Source organism: Humulus lupulus, chromosome 9 (assembly GCF_963169125.1).
Source record: "Humulus lupulus chromosome 9, drHumLupu1.1, whole genome shotgun sequence".
Classification (NCBI taxonomy): Eukaryota; Viridiplantae; Streptophyta; class Magnoliopsida; order Rosales; family Cannabaceae; genus Humulus; species Humulus lupulus.
Genome location: NC_084801.1, coordinates 143,769,854 through 143,786,546, shown reverse-complemented (window position 1 = coordinate 143,786,546; position 16,693 = coordinate 143,769,854). Strand labels below are relative to the sequence as shown.

At 37.5% G+C, this 16,693-nt stretch overlaps 1 protein-coding gene across 1 annotated transcript; it reads right to left on the bottom strand.

Moving 5' to 3' along the window:
• Positions 1-9,765: 9,765 nt before the first annotated feature.
• LOC133800489 (uncharacterized) lies at positions 9,766-15,785 on the bottom strand. Its single transcript, XM_062238462.1, has 7 exons — positions 15,482-15,785; positions 14,491-14,718; positions 12,567-12,640; positions 11,907-12,066; positions 11,643-11,762; positions 11,395-11,503; positions 9,766-10,254 (listed from the first exon to the last, which is right to left on the bottom strand). Exons 1-7 carry the CDS (start codon positions 15,695-15,697, stop codon positions 10,073-10,075), a joined length of 1,089 nt encoding a protein of 362 aa, XP_062094446.1. The 5' UTR covers positions 15,698-15,785; the 3' UTR covers positions 9,766-10,072.
• Positions 15,786-16,693: the final 908 nt, after the last annotated feature.

Below are 16,693 nucleotides of genomic sequence, written 5' to 3'. Positions count from 1 at the left end.
ATATTCTCTCAATATCTTAAAGCATTCTTCCAGATCAGAAAAATGGTTATCGGCAGTTTTCGACTTGACCAGCATGTCGCAACATACACTTCCATGTTCTTCCCAATCTGGTTGGAAAACATCATACTTACCAACCTCTGGTACGTAGCTCCGGCGTTCTTCAACCCGAAGGGCATGACCCTGTAACAATAAACGTTAGTTGGGGTCATGAAGCTAGTGTGTTCCTGGTCCGCTGGATTCATGTTGATCTGATTATAGCCCGAGTATGCATCCATAAAGGACATGAGCTCGTGCCCCGCCGTGGTGTCTACCAATTGGTCGATCCTTGGCAAGGGGAAGCAATCTTTGGGGCAGGCTTTGTTCAAATCGGAGAAGTCGATGCAGGTCCGCCATTTCTCGTTGGGCTTCGGGACCAACACAGGATTGGCGACCCAGATCGGGAACTTCACCTCGCGGATAAAGCTGCACTTTAAGAGCCGGGCTACTTCCTCTTCTAGGGCCTCAGCTCGGGTTGTTCCTAGGCGCCTTTGTTTCTGGGATTTTGCAGGCACGCTTTTATCCAAGTGGAGGGTGTGCACGATGACGCTCGGACTGATCCCCACCATGTCTTCATGAGACCATGCGAACACGTCCAGGTTCTCCTGCAGAAATTTAATCAGCTCCACCTTCCTTTCGCTACACAGATTTTTCCCGAGCTTCACCACCCTCGAGGGATCTTGTGGATCGATATTTACCTCCTCGAGCTCTTTGATGGCTTGGAGCTCGGATTTATCCTCGCCTATTCTGGGGTCGATATCATCATTTAAGATGATATTCTCCCCTTTGGCACTTTGAGGTTTTTCAATCTCAGAACTAGGCACAAGCTCCTGAGACTCCTCATTCCCGCCCTGGACGGTCATCGTTAACTGCCCGGGTTTTAATTTTCCCTTCATGGAAATGTTGTAGCATTCCCTGGCAGTAAGTTGATCGCCACGGACCGTGCATATCCCCAAGGAAGAGGGGAATTTTAGCGCGAGGTGGCGGATGGTGGTTATGGCTTCAAACGCTATCAAGGTAGGTCGGACCAAAATAGCATTGTACGCGGTGGGACAATCGATGACCATAAACTTGAGGAGTTTCGAGACTGTCCGAGGTCCCTCTCCCAAGGTGATCACCAGCTCGATCGTTCCTATTGCCGCCGACCTTTCTCCAGAGAATCCGTATAGCATCATGGAGGTGGCTTTCAACTCGGTGACAGATAAACCCATCTTTTCTAGCGTAGACCGGAATAGTAGGTTTACCGAGCTCCCATTATCGACCAGTACTCTCCTAACCCTCCGGTTAGCGAGCTGAGCGGCTACGACCAGAGGGTCGTTATGAGGAAACTGGACGTGGCTGGCATCTTCCTCAACGAATATGATTGGTTGCCTCTCCAATCATTGCTGTTTGGGGAGATGCTACTCAGGGACGAACTCCACTCCATTATGAGCCTTAAGTTCGTTGACGTATCTCTTTTAGGCACCTCTGCTCGTGCCATCTAGATGGGGGCCTTCGGAGATTGTGGAGATCTCTCCTCCTATCACGGGAGGAGGGACGTCCTGATCTACCCGAGACCCGAGCTGACTTATCGAGACTTCCGGAGCTGGATGGCCGGCGAGAACTCTATTCTGCGCATACTGAGCCAAGGGTTCGGATCTGATGAGAGTCTCGATCTCATCCTTCAGGTGCCTACAATCATCAGTGTTGTGGCCAATGTCATTGTGGAACCAACAAAACTTGGAGGGGTCTCGCTTACCCTTCTGGTGCTTCAATGATTCCAGCTTCTTCCAAGGGAGGCGAGCAGAGTTTCCTAGGAAAATGTTCTCCCTAGTGTGTGTGAGCTCGGTATAAGTCGCGTAGACCGGCTTCAATTTCTCTACGGACTTGTTCTTCTTTGGGCCGCGCTGGCCGCCCTCACTGCTCCCTTTTCTCTTGCCTCTACCAAACTGGTTATTCTGTGTAACGATTTGTGTCGCTGTCACGACATCCGTTCCCACCCCAGCGGGCTGCTCATGGGCCTGGCTGGTTCCCGCGGCTGATGCTCGCGCCTCCTCCAGGTTGATCCATCCCTGGGCCTTATTTAGGAATTCGTTTACGGTGCTGACTCCCTATCTCTGTATCTCTTCCCAAAGTCCGCCTCCGACGAGGATCCCAGTCCTCAAGGCCATGAGCTTGGAGCTGTCGTCCGCGTCTCTGGCTCGAGCAGCGACGTTCGCGAATCTGCTCAGGTAAGCCTTCAGAGGCTCGTCGGGCTGCTATCTCGCCAGGGTGTCAGCCTTGACGTGGGCAGCCTGAGAAGCTCGGACTGCCCTTTTAAAGTCAGCAGAAAAGGTTTTCCACGAGCTGATGGATTGCTTTTTGCTTTGCTTGAACCATTGCCTGCCCGACCCAGTCAAGGTGGAAGGAAATATTAAACATCTCAGCTCGGGACCAATGTTGTGGGCCATCATCAAGGTGTTGAACATACCCATATGATCTGATGGGTCCCCGTCTCCGTTGAACTTGGACAAGTGAGGCATACGGAAACCTGGTGGATACGTCGTAGCCGCTATGTTGGGGGCGAAGAGCTCGAGTTCGTCCCTTAAATCATACTCATCTTTTTCTTTTTCCGACAAGAGCTTCCTCGTCAGCTCCTCCATCTGAGCCAGGCGCTCAAGGGTTGGTCCTGACTTCCTTGGTTGTTCCGGGGCTGTTCAACAGCTCCCGTTCCATGGTACGTGTTAGGCGGGTTATTGTCCCTCCTATCTTGAGATAGGTTATATGGGACGTTCTCGCTGTCACGTACTTCAGACAGGCCTTCCCCTTGGCGAGCATGGCTGCCATTTCCAACTGGGTCTCCTCTCTGAGAGTTTAGGCGATCTCGAAGGTCGCCCCTCGGGGCGGCCTGAGGACTTTGCGCCGAGCTCAAGCGTTGGCGCAGGTCTCCGCCGGAGATGTCACTTCGAAGACTCCCGGTCCAGTAGCTTCCATTTGAGAAGCTCGGAGCCCGCCGCTGGGGATGAGGATCCGTGACTTCTCTGGGCGCCCGGCTACGATGGGAAGGTCCGACGGAAGGAGGATTTCTCCTGTTGCTCCCATGAGCCGGAATGTCTCAGACTGGACGGGGAGGAGACGAGTATCTTATCGGTGAAGGAGGATGCCTGACCGGGGATGCGATCCTAGTCCCGTTAGGGCGGATCAAGATAGGTCACGACCGCCCTGCTCTACCATCCTCCGCGTCCTGTGCTCGGCGGTCTGAACGGGGTGCAGGACGGCTGGCTGGGGTGGGCTGTCGTCGCGAGCCCTCCCCGGATCTCCTTCGCGAGCTTCCTCGAGCCCTCCTAGGTGCGCTCGAGGGCAGAAGTGAGCTGGGAGTTGAGGTCTGGACTGATCAGCTGAACTGCTGCTCGGCCCTAGGAAGTTCCTCAAACGTGGTCTCCCGGTGGTGCGACGTGGGAGTAGAATTTGATGTTGGGGGTCTGACCGACCGACTGGGCCTGGATCGATTACCCCGGTAGGACTTATGAGTCTCACCATGCCTCTTTCCGACGTTAGCATCAGTTGTAAGAGGGGGTAATCGGGCCAAAACCTCTTGAATCTGCTGGTTCGCTTTCGCCAGCTGACTCCTCAACTGTGCATTCTCCATTTCTACCGCCGTGTAGAAATCCGGGTTCGGATTGGGCGGCTGGGGAGCCGAACTTCCAGTGTCGTCTTGGCCCAATGGCTGCTTGCCCGGCCGCTGCTGAACCTCAGGGTTCTGATCATTGGACATGGCGGCGTGATGGGCCTCCTGCCCATCACGTTGGTCCGCCTCATTACCATGTCTTGAGCGAGTAACTACCATGGTTGGGTATCTGCGATAGCACCAATCTAACAGCTCTCAACAAAGCACCAAACTGTTGACGCGGTTTTTCGGCAAAAGATAATTATATGAATAAGGAAAGGGATTAGTGCTAAATGATGAACCGTAATAGATGAATGATCTCAAAGGAAAATTATAACTCGAATACTTTTTTAGGTGGTTCAAAGGTTAAAATCCTTCTAGTCCACCAGCCAATATTATTGATATATCTTTGATATTCTTTATAGGGTATTTCTTTACAAATTAGAAGCCAACCCTTTGCAACTCCCAGGGTCTCCATATTTATAGGGAGAGGGCACCTGGGTGTTGGCAAAGGAGGTCATCCCGTGACCTTATTACCCATCATGTCACCTCTGTGACATTCATGATTAATTCCTAAAACCTGACAATGAAGTGTGGTCTAATCAATAGGTAAGGGGGATAATGGGCCGCATGGCCCAACCCAGTCGTGGGTGCCTGAACACGCATGTTTATGTTGCGTGTCAGAGAATTCAAGAATGGAGTAGACACGTGATGTCTGATATATGCACGTTTACATTGCGTGGTTGACTTTACAAAAGGTCAGAGGTGTCAACTCAAGCTCGTACCCCGAGCTTGATGTAGTCTCAGCTCGTGGTGTCCACACTGCTGACCCGATGCCTTAGTAATTGCACTAAACCTTTGGTTATCTCGAACTAAAGAGGTAGAGCCTTGTAACAGCAGCTATGGGTAGGTGGCCTCCACGTGGCTGATAGAATTATGCCCTTTTCCAGCTCGCTAATAACCCGTGGATATTTAGGGCGTACAAACTTAAATCTCACTAGAGAAGTCTAGGAATTGAATATTTTCAAAGAAACTAGACTGCTGAGGCAGGGGCTAGACCCTCCTAGAATTCTTTGGAAATTATCTAGAAGATATATTTGAAGCTGGATAAATACTTAATAGAAATATTCTATGAGAGGCTAGACCACGAATGGTTAGGTGTTTTACCCTTCCAGGCTAACCTAAGAATTTTCTTTAAGTTTGATCTAATAAATCTATCAGTCATGGTGTCTGAGATAAACCTAGTCAATTCCAACCCAATGGAGTGGTGGATTGATACTAGTGCCACTCGGCATGTATGCTCAGACAAGAGTGTGTTCAAATCTTTTGAACAGGTAGATAATGGCGAGAAGCTTTTCATGGGAAATTCTGCCACATCTAAAATTGCGGGTCAAGGAAGTGTGATCCTAACAATGGCTTCTGGAAAGGAGTTGAACAACGTACTATACGTACCAGAGATCCGGAAAAACCTAGTGTCTGGTTCACTGCTGAACAAACACATTCCAAATTGTATTTGAGTCAGGCAAATTTGTTCTGTCCAAAAGTGGAATGTATGTGGGAAGGGGTTATGTAACTGATGGGTTGTTTAAACTCAGTGTAATGGTTGTTAAACCAATTATCAATAAAGTTAATAACGCTTCTATTTACTTGCTTGAGTCTTCCAATGTTTGGCATGGTAGACTAGGACATGTTAATTATGACACTTTGCGTAGATTAATTAACTTGAATCACATACCAAAATTCCACATTGATTCAAATCATAAGTGTGAAACTTGTGTTGAGGAAAAACTAACAAGGTCATCCTTCAAAACGATTGAAAGGAATAATGAACAACTAAATTTAATACATAGCGATGTATGTGATTTAAAATTTGTTCAAACAAGGGGAGACAATAAGTATTTTATTACTTTTGTCGATGATAGCACAAAATATTGATATGTGTATTTGCTAAAAAGCAAAGACGAGGCTATAGAGAAATTTGTTCTCTATAAGACCGAAGTTGAGAATCAACTTAACAAAAAGATTAAGGTGTTGAGAAGTGGTCGAGGTGGTGAGTATGAATCACTATTTTATGAATTCTGTGCTAAACATGGAATCATCCATGAAACTACTACACCTTATTCACCTCAGCAAAATGATGTTGCTGAACGGAAAAATCGTATATTGAAAGAGATGATGAATGCGATGTTGATTAGTTGGATTGCCTCAGAACATGTGGGGAGAAGCTATCTTATCAACTAATCATCTTTTAAATAAGATACCCAAAAAGAAAGAAAAGTATGTAAATTGGTGAAATCTTTATATGGTTTAAAGCAAGCACCAAAACAATGGCATAAGAAATTTGACCAAACTATGTTGGAAAATGGCTTCAAAATCAATGAATGCGATAAATGTATTTATGTTAAAGAAACAGATAATGACTGTCATTTTGTGTCTTTACGTAGATGACATGCTCATTGTTGGAAGCAGTGATAAGATGATCAAATCTATCAAGAGTATGTTGAACTTGAAATTTGACATGAAAGATATGGGTCTAGCAGATGTCATTTTGGGGATTCAAATCTCAAGGACATCTGATAAGATCATTCTAAGTCAGTCACATTATGTGGAAAAAATTCTTGAGAAATTCAAAAAAGAAGATTCTGGTGTATCTAGAACCCCTATAGATTCGAGTCTACATTTGTTCAAGAACAAAGAGGAGAGTGTCTCTCGGGTAGAGTACTCTAGAATTATTGGAAGTCTAATGTACTTAATGAGTTGTACAAGACCTGATATAGCCTACGTAGTTAGTAAACTGAGTAGATACACGAGTAATCCAGGGTCTGACCACTGGAAAGGAATAACAAGAGTACTTAGGTACTTGCGATTTACTCGTAGCTATGGGCTGCACTATACTAAATATCCAGCAGTACTTAAAGGGTATTGTGATGCTAATTGGATATCTGATATGAAAGATTCAAAATCTACGAGTGGATATGTGTTCACACTCGGTGGTGCAGCTGTATCATGAAAATCTTCTAAACAAACGATAATAGCTAGATCCACGATGGAATCTGAGTATATTGCCTTAGACAAGTGTGGCGAAGAAGCTGAATGGCTTCGTCAATTTTTAGAAGATATTCCAAAATGGCCTAAACCAGTGCCAGCTATTGGCATACATTGCGATAGTCAATCTGCAATTGGTAGGGCACATAATAATATGTATATTGGTAAGTCTAGACATATACGTCGTAGACACAATACCATTAGACAACTACTCTCAACTGGAGTTATCTCTATTGACTATGTGAAGTCAAAGGATAATATTGCGGATCCGCTAACCAAAGAGTTAAATAGAGATTTGGTTGAAAAATCATCAAGGGGAATGGGACTAAAGCCCATGAATGAAAGATCAATACAGTAGACACCCAACCTAGTTGACTGGAGATCCCAAGATCTAGGTTCAAAGGGACAACTAAAACTGTAAAGATTATGTTGGATCACTGTGGGGGTTATGAGTTGTCCATTCATGATGAAATAGTGATAACCGTAAGGAAGAGGTTAAGCTATGCTTTTAATGATTTCTTATGCGTTGAAATGTTGAGTAGAGTAATACGGGGTACTCTTAATTAAGAAAATCATCTATGTGAAAGAGAAGATGGGCCGCTCTATAGGGATTGAATAAGGGTTCAATTCCTAGAATATCTCTTGCAGAACCAGGGAAATGTTTAGGGCCAAAACAAACATAATCTTGAGAACTAATATATGTTAGGGAAGATTCCTGTGTGTGGTATATCATCGTTTACACGAATGGCAGAACAGTTCAAAGACATTGTGTCTACTAATAAGTCAGTAAAGTAAATATACTTACATAAAGGAAGGTTCAAAGGGTAACACCTACCTATCCTATGCGGGTTTCTAATGTTGAACTCTATCACCTAGGTCTAAACCATCTGTTGGTTATTCTTGTGTCAGTTTTCATTCATGTGGGGAATTGTTAGAATTTTGAATGGAAAACTAATTGGGATTTGTCCCACATTGGTTATAAGAGGTTAAACCTCTCATTTTTGGCCTATATATAGAGATCATAGGCCTTGTAGTTTAATTACACCAAAATCTAATATATGTATATGTCCCTAATATATTTTTTCTTTTTTACTCTTTGAGTTCTTAGATCTTTTGCCGTGTGATAGAGTTCGGGCATATTTTGTTCAGTGAAATTGTGTGTTACACAGGCCTCGGTTTTTATTTTGTTCATTATAATTATTATCTAAATTAATTATAATTGTTATTTATATTATAATGATTTATATTGTGTTATTTATAATTATAATATTATTATTTATATTATATTATTTATAATTATAATATTGTTATTTATATTATAGTTATTTATATTATGCTATTTATAATTATAATATTTATCGTATTGCGTTTATTTAAGTATTATATACATTATGTTTATCCTACAAAAAATATCTCGGTATAAATTGCATTAATATAATTGTTCAGCGGGTAAAAAAATATTTTTGTGATATTTAATTGCATTAATATATGATATTCAACACTATAAATACTCACACCAATTTTTTTTTTTTAATGGATTGTACATTGATTATTATTTATTGAAAATTTACAAATTTATTCTCATTTACAATGGTTTTGGGGAATATGCACAGTAGGGGTGTTTGGCAAAATAGTAATTTTTTTATTAATCATTTTGCATAATATCTTTATATATATATATAATTATTTTATAAAATAGCATTCAACACACACTCACCATGTTGAAAATTCTCACCAATCATATCTAGAAGCAATTTTACAAGGTAACATTAAAAAGTATCAATTTTCATCCATTAATCATGAGTAATGAGGATCCAAATTTTAAGTCATAAAATTGTGACATGGGTCATCAATAGTTTCACACCAAAAGAAAAAAAAAATCATTAGTAATATGGATTCAAATTTTAAGTCATCAAATTGTGAAATGGTAACTGTGTGACATGGGTCATAAATAGTTTGACACTGTTAGAAGTCATTTTGGGAAAGTCTTGAAGAAGTCCATAGAAGCCCCCATACTCCCTTAAGTCCCTTTCATGTGTCTACTTTCCCATTTAGTTTTGAATTTTAAAATCCAATCAGATTCAATTCAATCATGTGTACATAACTACATACTACATCCAATATAGTTTAAAGGTTTTTTTTTTTTTTAAAGGAAAGAGCTAAGGCTAGGACTGTTCATTGACTAGTGGAGGGGGGAAAAAAAGCTGCTATAATAAAAACTAAGGATAGTAAGTTCAAATTTAATTTTATGATTTTTAAAACTAAAATAGGGTAATATTTGATTGGTTATTTGTGTTTTAAATTTTCAATCCAAATACTCATTCTAATTTTAAGCTACAAAATAGAAAACGTTATTTTCACGTTTTCTCCTAATCCAAATTATTATATCATAAAATCTTATAAATTTATTATTTTTTTATATTTTCAGATTCTCTATTAATTATATATTCAGCAGTTTATGAATTCTTAATCATATATTCAGTCTTTTAAAATTCAAAAACAGTTTATGGATTCTGAACCAACACATTTTCAAAAACAAAATATGTTTTAAGACTATAAATCCAAATTTTCATTTCAAAAACACACATTTTGAAAATAAAATTTTCTAATTGCGAACCAATCAGACCCTACCCTATTTATTAGGAGAACTACAATCTTTATCTTGCATCATAAGCCAGCAAAAAGTTATAATAATCACATACATTTAGTGGAGTATGATAAAAATAAAAGGCTAAAAAAATTATGACAAACTTTTCTCTGGAAAAACTAAAAGGGACAAATGTTTTTTATTTTCATGTCTAATTTTGACAAAACATATTATATATATTTGAAAATATTCATAAAAAATTTCTTCAATATAAGATTAGAATTCATTCAATTCATTTAAACCATATTTTATAAAAAAATTAGTCATTAATTAATAGAACCTCATAAATTACTTTATTATAATATAAACATTGGTTTAACTTTCTTCTTGTCATCTTGGACCTTCAATATTTACCAAATACTTCATTAAATGAACTTACCTCATTACTCTTTTTTTTTAACATATTTGACAATTGTAGATAAATTGATTAAACTACATTTAAATGTAAAAGAAAAATGATTAAAGTATCTGAGTGTTGTACATTTGTCTATGCTCAACTATAGGAATATACAGAATGTCAGTGTAAGAGAATTGCAAAATTTCCCCATGAAAACTCTTATTGCAAAAATGCTATTGAAGAAAGAACTGTATAGAGAGCCTAGATTTCATTCCAGTTTTCACTCCCATCCCATCTCATATCTAAACCTTCAAAATTAAAAGTTCACAAAGTTTTCTACACCACAAAACAAACAACACATCTTAAAAGCATAAATCTAAGCTTAGTCAAATTCAAGCACAACTTTACCAGGTATATGCTTTTTATCTTTAGCCTCATGAGCTTCTCTCACTTGTGTGATAGGAAATGTTTTCTCCACAGGTATTTTCAGCTTCCCAGCTTCAGAAAGCCTTCGAATCTCATCTAACCCTTCTGCGTCCGCTCTCATGTAAGTCCACGAGTATTCTACACAATCAAATACAAACAAGATGTAGTCAGCCATCAGTCACACAAACACACACCCGACTATTTGAGCTAGCCTCAACTACCAAAAGGAAAGAAATCGAAGCATTTTGAAAGAAGATAAAACTATCAAAGGACCCTATTATGTAATGAGTAATAAAACAAGCTTACAACACCAGTTAGTTTAAGATAGTTCATACAGAGAAAATATTATATCTAAAATACAATCGAAAAGAAGATGGAGAATATATATCTTGCAAACCCGGATTTCTATTGTTTAACTTTGTGTTTGTATTTGAAAGTTACTAGCTTGCTGGATAAGTTTACACTTGCGAAAACATTAAAAATAAAGATAATAAAGGTTATCTAAATCTTTGGCTTTTGCACCACAGGAAAACAGGATTATCATCAAAAAGCTTGATACAAATTATGCAAATTATCTTTCAGAAATCACATCTCTTTTTCTAAAATTTTAGAAAGTAAACAAAGAAATATGCACAAAACAATCTAACCAGATTTTTATCCAATTTCATTAAATATACTGAAAAATATGTCTTAAGGAAAACAAACACCTTAAATCTTTAAGTTAAAAAAAGATTGTTAGCATCTAAATTCTACAGTTCAACGCCGTCAATTTATACCCACTTTTCTGTCCCAATCATGAAGCAATAAAATTCTGTTAGGACTGAGATTCTAGTGTGGCAACTGACTATTAGATATAATTAATTAGTTGTTGGAGGAATTGTTAGAGAGGATAGGTGGCAAGTTGATAGAAAAGTTGGTTAAAATATTAGGGAATGGAGACTTCTGGGTATATCATTAGTGTTTGGGTTGAGTGGAAGTTATAGAAAATTAGTGAGTGGAATTGTAGGAAGTAGGGAGCTATCTTGGGAGGTTCTAGGCCCCTCGAAGTGCCTATTATCTGTTTTGATGTATTTCTTTGACTATAAAGTCTATTTAGACCTTAGTAGTTACTTCTCTTTGACTTCTTTGAGTTTTTGCTTCTGTGATTATCTTAGTTCCTATTGGATTTCATGGCATCGCACACATGAATGTTGCGACAATTTAAAACATGTTTCAACTCTTTTATCTCCATTTTCTTTTTATTATTATTATATTTTTTGGGTGGGGGGATTGGATTACCTATTCCATGGGTGGATCGATATTGAAGTTGTTTCTTCAGTAGACTACATGATGCAAGTGGAAGCCCAAAACAAAGTCCATAGCTATCAGCCAGTGATGCTGCCTCACCCTACACAAGAGAATGACAAAAAGAAGTCAGAAATTAGAGAAGAGTTAAAAAGAAAACCTTCACCTGTGTTGCACCATCACAAAAGCAAGCCCTAAATACCTTCATGCAAAAGATAAGAAAACAAACACATGAACCTTACCTGAAGTGTCATGTAGTATCCACCTCTCTTCAAAAAATTTACCCCAATTCTTTCAGTCTCTGGAACGCCAATGGTGTCCAAGACAGCATCAAATTTTCCCTTTATTACTGATTCAGGGTCCTGTTAACTAAATACTGTAAGCAATAGAAACTAGAAAGAAATCCTTCTTAGCCCCTCATTCTCTTATCCAAAATTATGCAATATTTGAATCTCATTTGGTTACTGAAATGGAATATAACAGAGGAATAACTAGCAACATCACACCTCAGCTGTATAGTCAACAGCCTGCTCAGCACCAGCTGCCAATGCTCGGTCTACACTTTGACTTCCACACGTAGTTGTCACATTGCACCCTGCAGCTACTGCAAGCTGGATTGCAGCAAAACCTACTGCTCCTCCACCACCCACGACCAATATCCTTTGCCTGTGGAGTCAAATTTAATAACCAAATAGTAAGAGAACACATAAATGAGGTTTACACAATATGGAACTAAATAAAAGTTATTACGAATAAATGGCATATAATTCTCTGTCCCAGAATATAATCTTATCTTTCTTCTCTTAACAACTTAATAAAAACAACGCTATCACACTGGTATTTCATGTTATCACAAGAGAAGAAAAAACCTCAAATAGGTTGTACAATTGTGCACGATGTATGTTCATTATGTTACTTTATATTTTTCTAAAACATGCATGAAGGTATCGAAGATAAAATAAATGAAGTTTGAAATCAAGAAATTATTAATGGTAGGAAAGAATATATCAGTAGTGCTGCTATGTACAAGCATGTCCTACGTCAACACAAAATGACAAACAGTGAGAACTTCTTCCTGCCATGAAAAGGGTCAGACCAAAATAAATCACAAGATACTCCTGAAATTCAATATCTTCTGGATCCTGATCATTAGTACCAGAACATACCCCTCAGTTATCCTAGCAGTACTTTTTAGAGCACGCCATGCAGTCAATGCAGCAAAAGGAATGGCACTTGCATCCTATGAGCATAGAAAGCATAAATTATAAATGTTCTCTACTCAGATGCTTCTCAATAATAATAACATATAAATAAATATGTATAAATAATATTAAAAAAACGAGTAAATAAAGAAAGAGGACGTTCCCCACTCAGATGAATCTAAAAAGAAAGAAATTTGAACTTAACTGATGTAATTTACCCATCACAGTAAAGAATAGAAGAAATCCTACAAAGTATCGAAATGGTTTTACAAGCTGCAACAGTACTTTTTGCAGCCTCAACATTCCAGAAAATTTGCTTTAGTTTCATTAGCCTTAAACACCTTTTTAACCTCCCCTTACATCTAAATAACCCAGTTTATATAAATATATATATATTATTAAGTATCCATCTATATCTTTGTTAATGTTTTGCAGCTTCAGCCGAGGACCATATCAAGTAGTCTCTGCAATACTTATCTCCAAAGAGTGTTGAGACTCCGGTATTAAGCTTACATTAAAAGGAGTATTATTCTTGCTCTTAAAAAGGATTAAGCAATTGAAAACTTGAAATACATCTTTATATTTATATATATATGAAAAATTGTTGGATAGTAATTGTTTTTAATTACTTTCTATAGGTACTAATAGTATTTTCGGTACATTAATAAGTTGCAACTCCTTTTTTTTAAATGATGGTGTATAATATAATTACAGGGGACCTCTCACAAATTTTTATGAAATTCCGTATAATTTAAGATGCCAAAATCATGATTTAAACAATGCAGTATGACGTTGTACATTGTAGTTATAGCAGGCATCTCACCAGTTTAAGGGAAATTCTGAATAATTAACAATGTCCAAAACATGGTTCAAACAGTTAATTGCACGCATATTTTTTTATACGCGTGCAACTAACAATTTTAAACTTTAGTTTTCGGCATTGTAAAGTATTTAGAATTTTTTGAAAACTGGTGGGGTTACTATTATAACTACAATATACATCATCATATAAAAGAATTTGAGTTATAATTTTTATACATACCGAGAATAGAAATGTCCCTACTGGTAAAGGCTAAGTTGGCATCCTACTAAAGAATTTACCTATATATATTTATATATAAGAACATGCATGTCCGTTAAAATTTGAAAAAAGTAGGATGACCATTGCATAGAGTCATCCCATCAAAATGTTAAACGAGCACAAAAGTTCAACGAGGCTCATTAAAGAAATTTCATGCTCACATTAAAAGAAGTATATATATATTTTTTTTAAAAAAGAGACAGAGGTCAAAGGAGACCTCTACTCAATAACATTAAGAACCATCACTTATGGCGGAGGAAAACCGTGGTAAGAACAGAAAAAATTTACTGCCACAAAAACACCCACTCCCTACACAAATCCAAAAAATAAACTCCCTCAAAACCTTTCGATCTATACACCCACGTTGCAACCCAGAACCTAATTTTATCCCAAAGAGAGTCCACAGAACATGAAGACTCTTCAAAAATCCTACTATTTCTCTCCAACCAAATTGCCCAAAAAGTGCCCAAAACGATACTTTGCCATATACATTAAAAGAAGTATATTAGCTCTTAATGTTTATATATTTTTGAGGAGTTGATGAGAAACATCAAATAAATGTCAGATTCATTTCACAAATCATATTTACAACAATACAAACTATTGATGAGTGATAAAATGATTGACTATAAGATAGTTTAAACAAATAACACAAATTTTGAGAGAGTAATACTTTTTTATTTATTTAAAAATGCATTTCATCGAAAAATATAAGAGAAAAGAGAGATCAAATATGAAAAGTGTAACAGATCCTGATAAAGAGAGAGAAAATATGATAACATATTTTCAGACAAGCTTAATATTTACCACATGTGTCACAGATACGGGTTTGGGGGTAAGTTCGTCTTCTGAAAGAATTGCATAGTCAGTATAAGTACCCCTTACAGCAGTTGGATGCAAAGCACCAAAAACTTCTTGTCCTACACTCAGTGTCTTGACTGAAGCTCCAACAGCTGCAACTTCCCCACTAATATCACGTCCCAGAATGAGAGGTAGAAGAGGCCCAAATATCGAACGACCATAGCCTGATCTCATCTGCAAAAGATAAACATTTAGAAACTTCCATTCTTGACTAATTGAAACAAAATTAGTGCTTAAGCACTGCAAGAAAATTCTATGACATGGGTGACAAGCTTTGAAAACACAATAAAAATCATTATGCAATTAATACAATGAGAAAGGAATAATCATGGTCGCTGGTTTCTAAGGCAATCCATTATCCTTCAAAAAGATTAGTGTCTTTCCCACCAAAAAATAAAATGAAAGATTGGTGTTTTCTTGCTTCATTTAACATTTAAGGTCATTCATTATGTTCCACCAGTATTAATGAATTAATTTATAAGCAACTAATCTTTTACTTACCAATACCAACAAACAAAACGAAAATTGAAAAGTGAAGCATCCCAACTTCCTAAATTTTGCATACTCAATCTGACACAAGAGATTAGACCTGTTCAACTTTAGGGCCACTTTTACTAATCCCTTGATAGAGAAATGAAGTTAAGTTTTTTCATTTCTACCTATTTTTAACTTACACAATTACAGAACAAGTCTTCATTTTTCTTATCACAAATTAGTAAAGACACCCTCCATTGAAGAACCCTGTTCCAAAATTTTCATAATCATATAATAATTTAAATAAAGTTCAAACCTTAAAAATATCAACAATTTTAAACTGCCGTTATCTATCAAACCCACAAACGAACTAGAGCTACTCCTACTAACAAGTATAGATAAGTTTGGTCGGAAATTTTCTCAAGAAACAAACAGAAACAATAGAAAGAAAGAGAGAACTGACTCGCGTATCGAGCGGGTTAATGGAAACTGCACGAGCTCGAACAAGAACCTGGTTTGGGTTCAGATAAGGAACCTCGACATTGGGACGGAGCTGGAAAGCATCGGGGCCGCCGAAGCGGGGAAGAATAACGGCTCTGCATGCGGTGACGATGGATCTCCGGGAAGCCAAGCAGGGATTCGGGTTCGGGTCGGGTATCCGAGATCTCAGGAACCGCATGCTTACGTGTCTGTGTTTGGGTCCGCAGAGAAATGGAGCGAAGTAGAAAGCGCTACGTTTACAACTCTCTCTTCTATCGTTCTCTCTGTTTTTTTAATTATTATTATTATTATATTCTACCATTATTATAATAAGATATAACTAAATTTCATAAAAAATAATATATCATACTACAAATTAAAAAAAAATATACCAACAATTTATAAAAAATTAAAAAAATTAATATAACTTTAAAATAAAAACTAAATAAACAAAACTAATATACATATACCACTCTATTAAGTCATAAGTTCCTAAATAAATAAATAAATTATAAAAAATAACAATTTAAGTAATTAACAATGTAGAAAGATCATTTCTCTACAATTTTAAAAATAAAGACATTAGATTCTTGATGTCATTATTTTGGTTATTTACTATAATTTCTCATATATAAATGGATTTTGTGGGTCCAATTATTCTTTCAAATTTGGTGGTAAAAATTAATGTAAAAAAATGTAATTTTTAATTTTAGGTACATTTACATCCCGAAAGAAAATGAAATCCTCAAACCAATTTTTTTTTTACTAGTAAGCATGTATAATTAATTCATGAACAACACTTAGAAAATTTGAGGATAAACTTATAATATTTTTTTGAATAAATAACATTTTTGCCCCCCGAACTATGACCACTGTATGATCGTGCCCCCGAATGATTTGCGATGTTAAAAATTCCCCCTGAACTATGCAAGTTACTGAAATATTAGACTTCTGTTAGATTTCCTCCTAGGTGGCTAATGGATTGATGATGTAGTATTTTGTTTCTTGATGTGGTAATGCCATGTGTAGAATAATTAAATATTTTGCCCCCTGAATTTTAACCACTACCAAATTGTGCCATTTTTATTAAGAATAATTTAATTTTTTTTAAAATGATAATTAAATCCTTAAAATTAAAAAAAAAAATCATTTTAAAAGATTAAGAAAATAATCAATACTTGTTGACGCCGTTTTT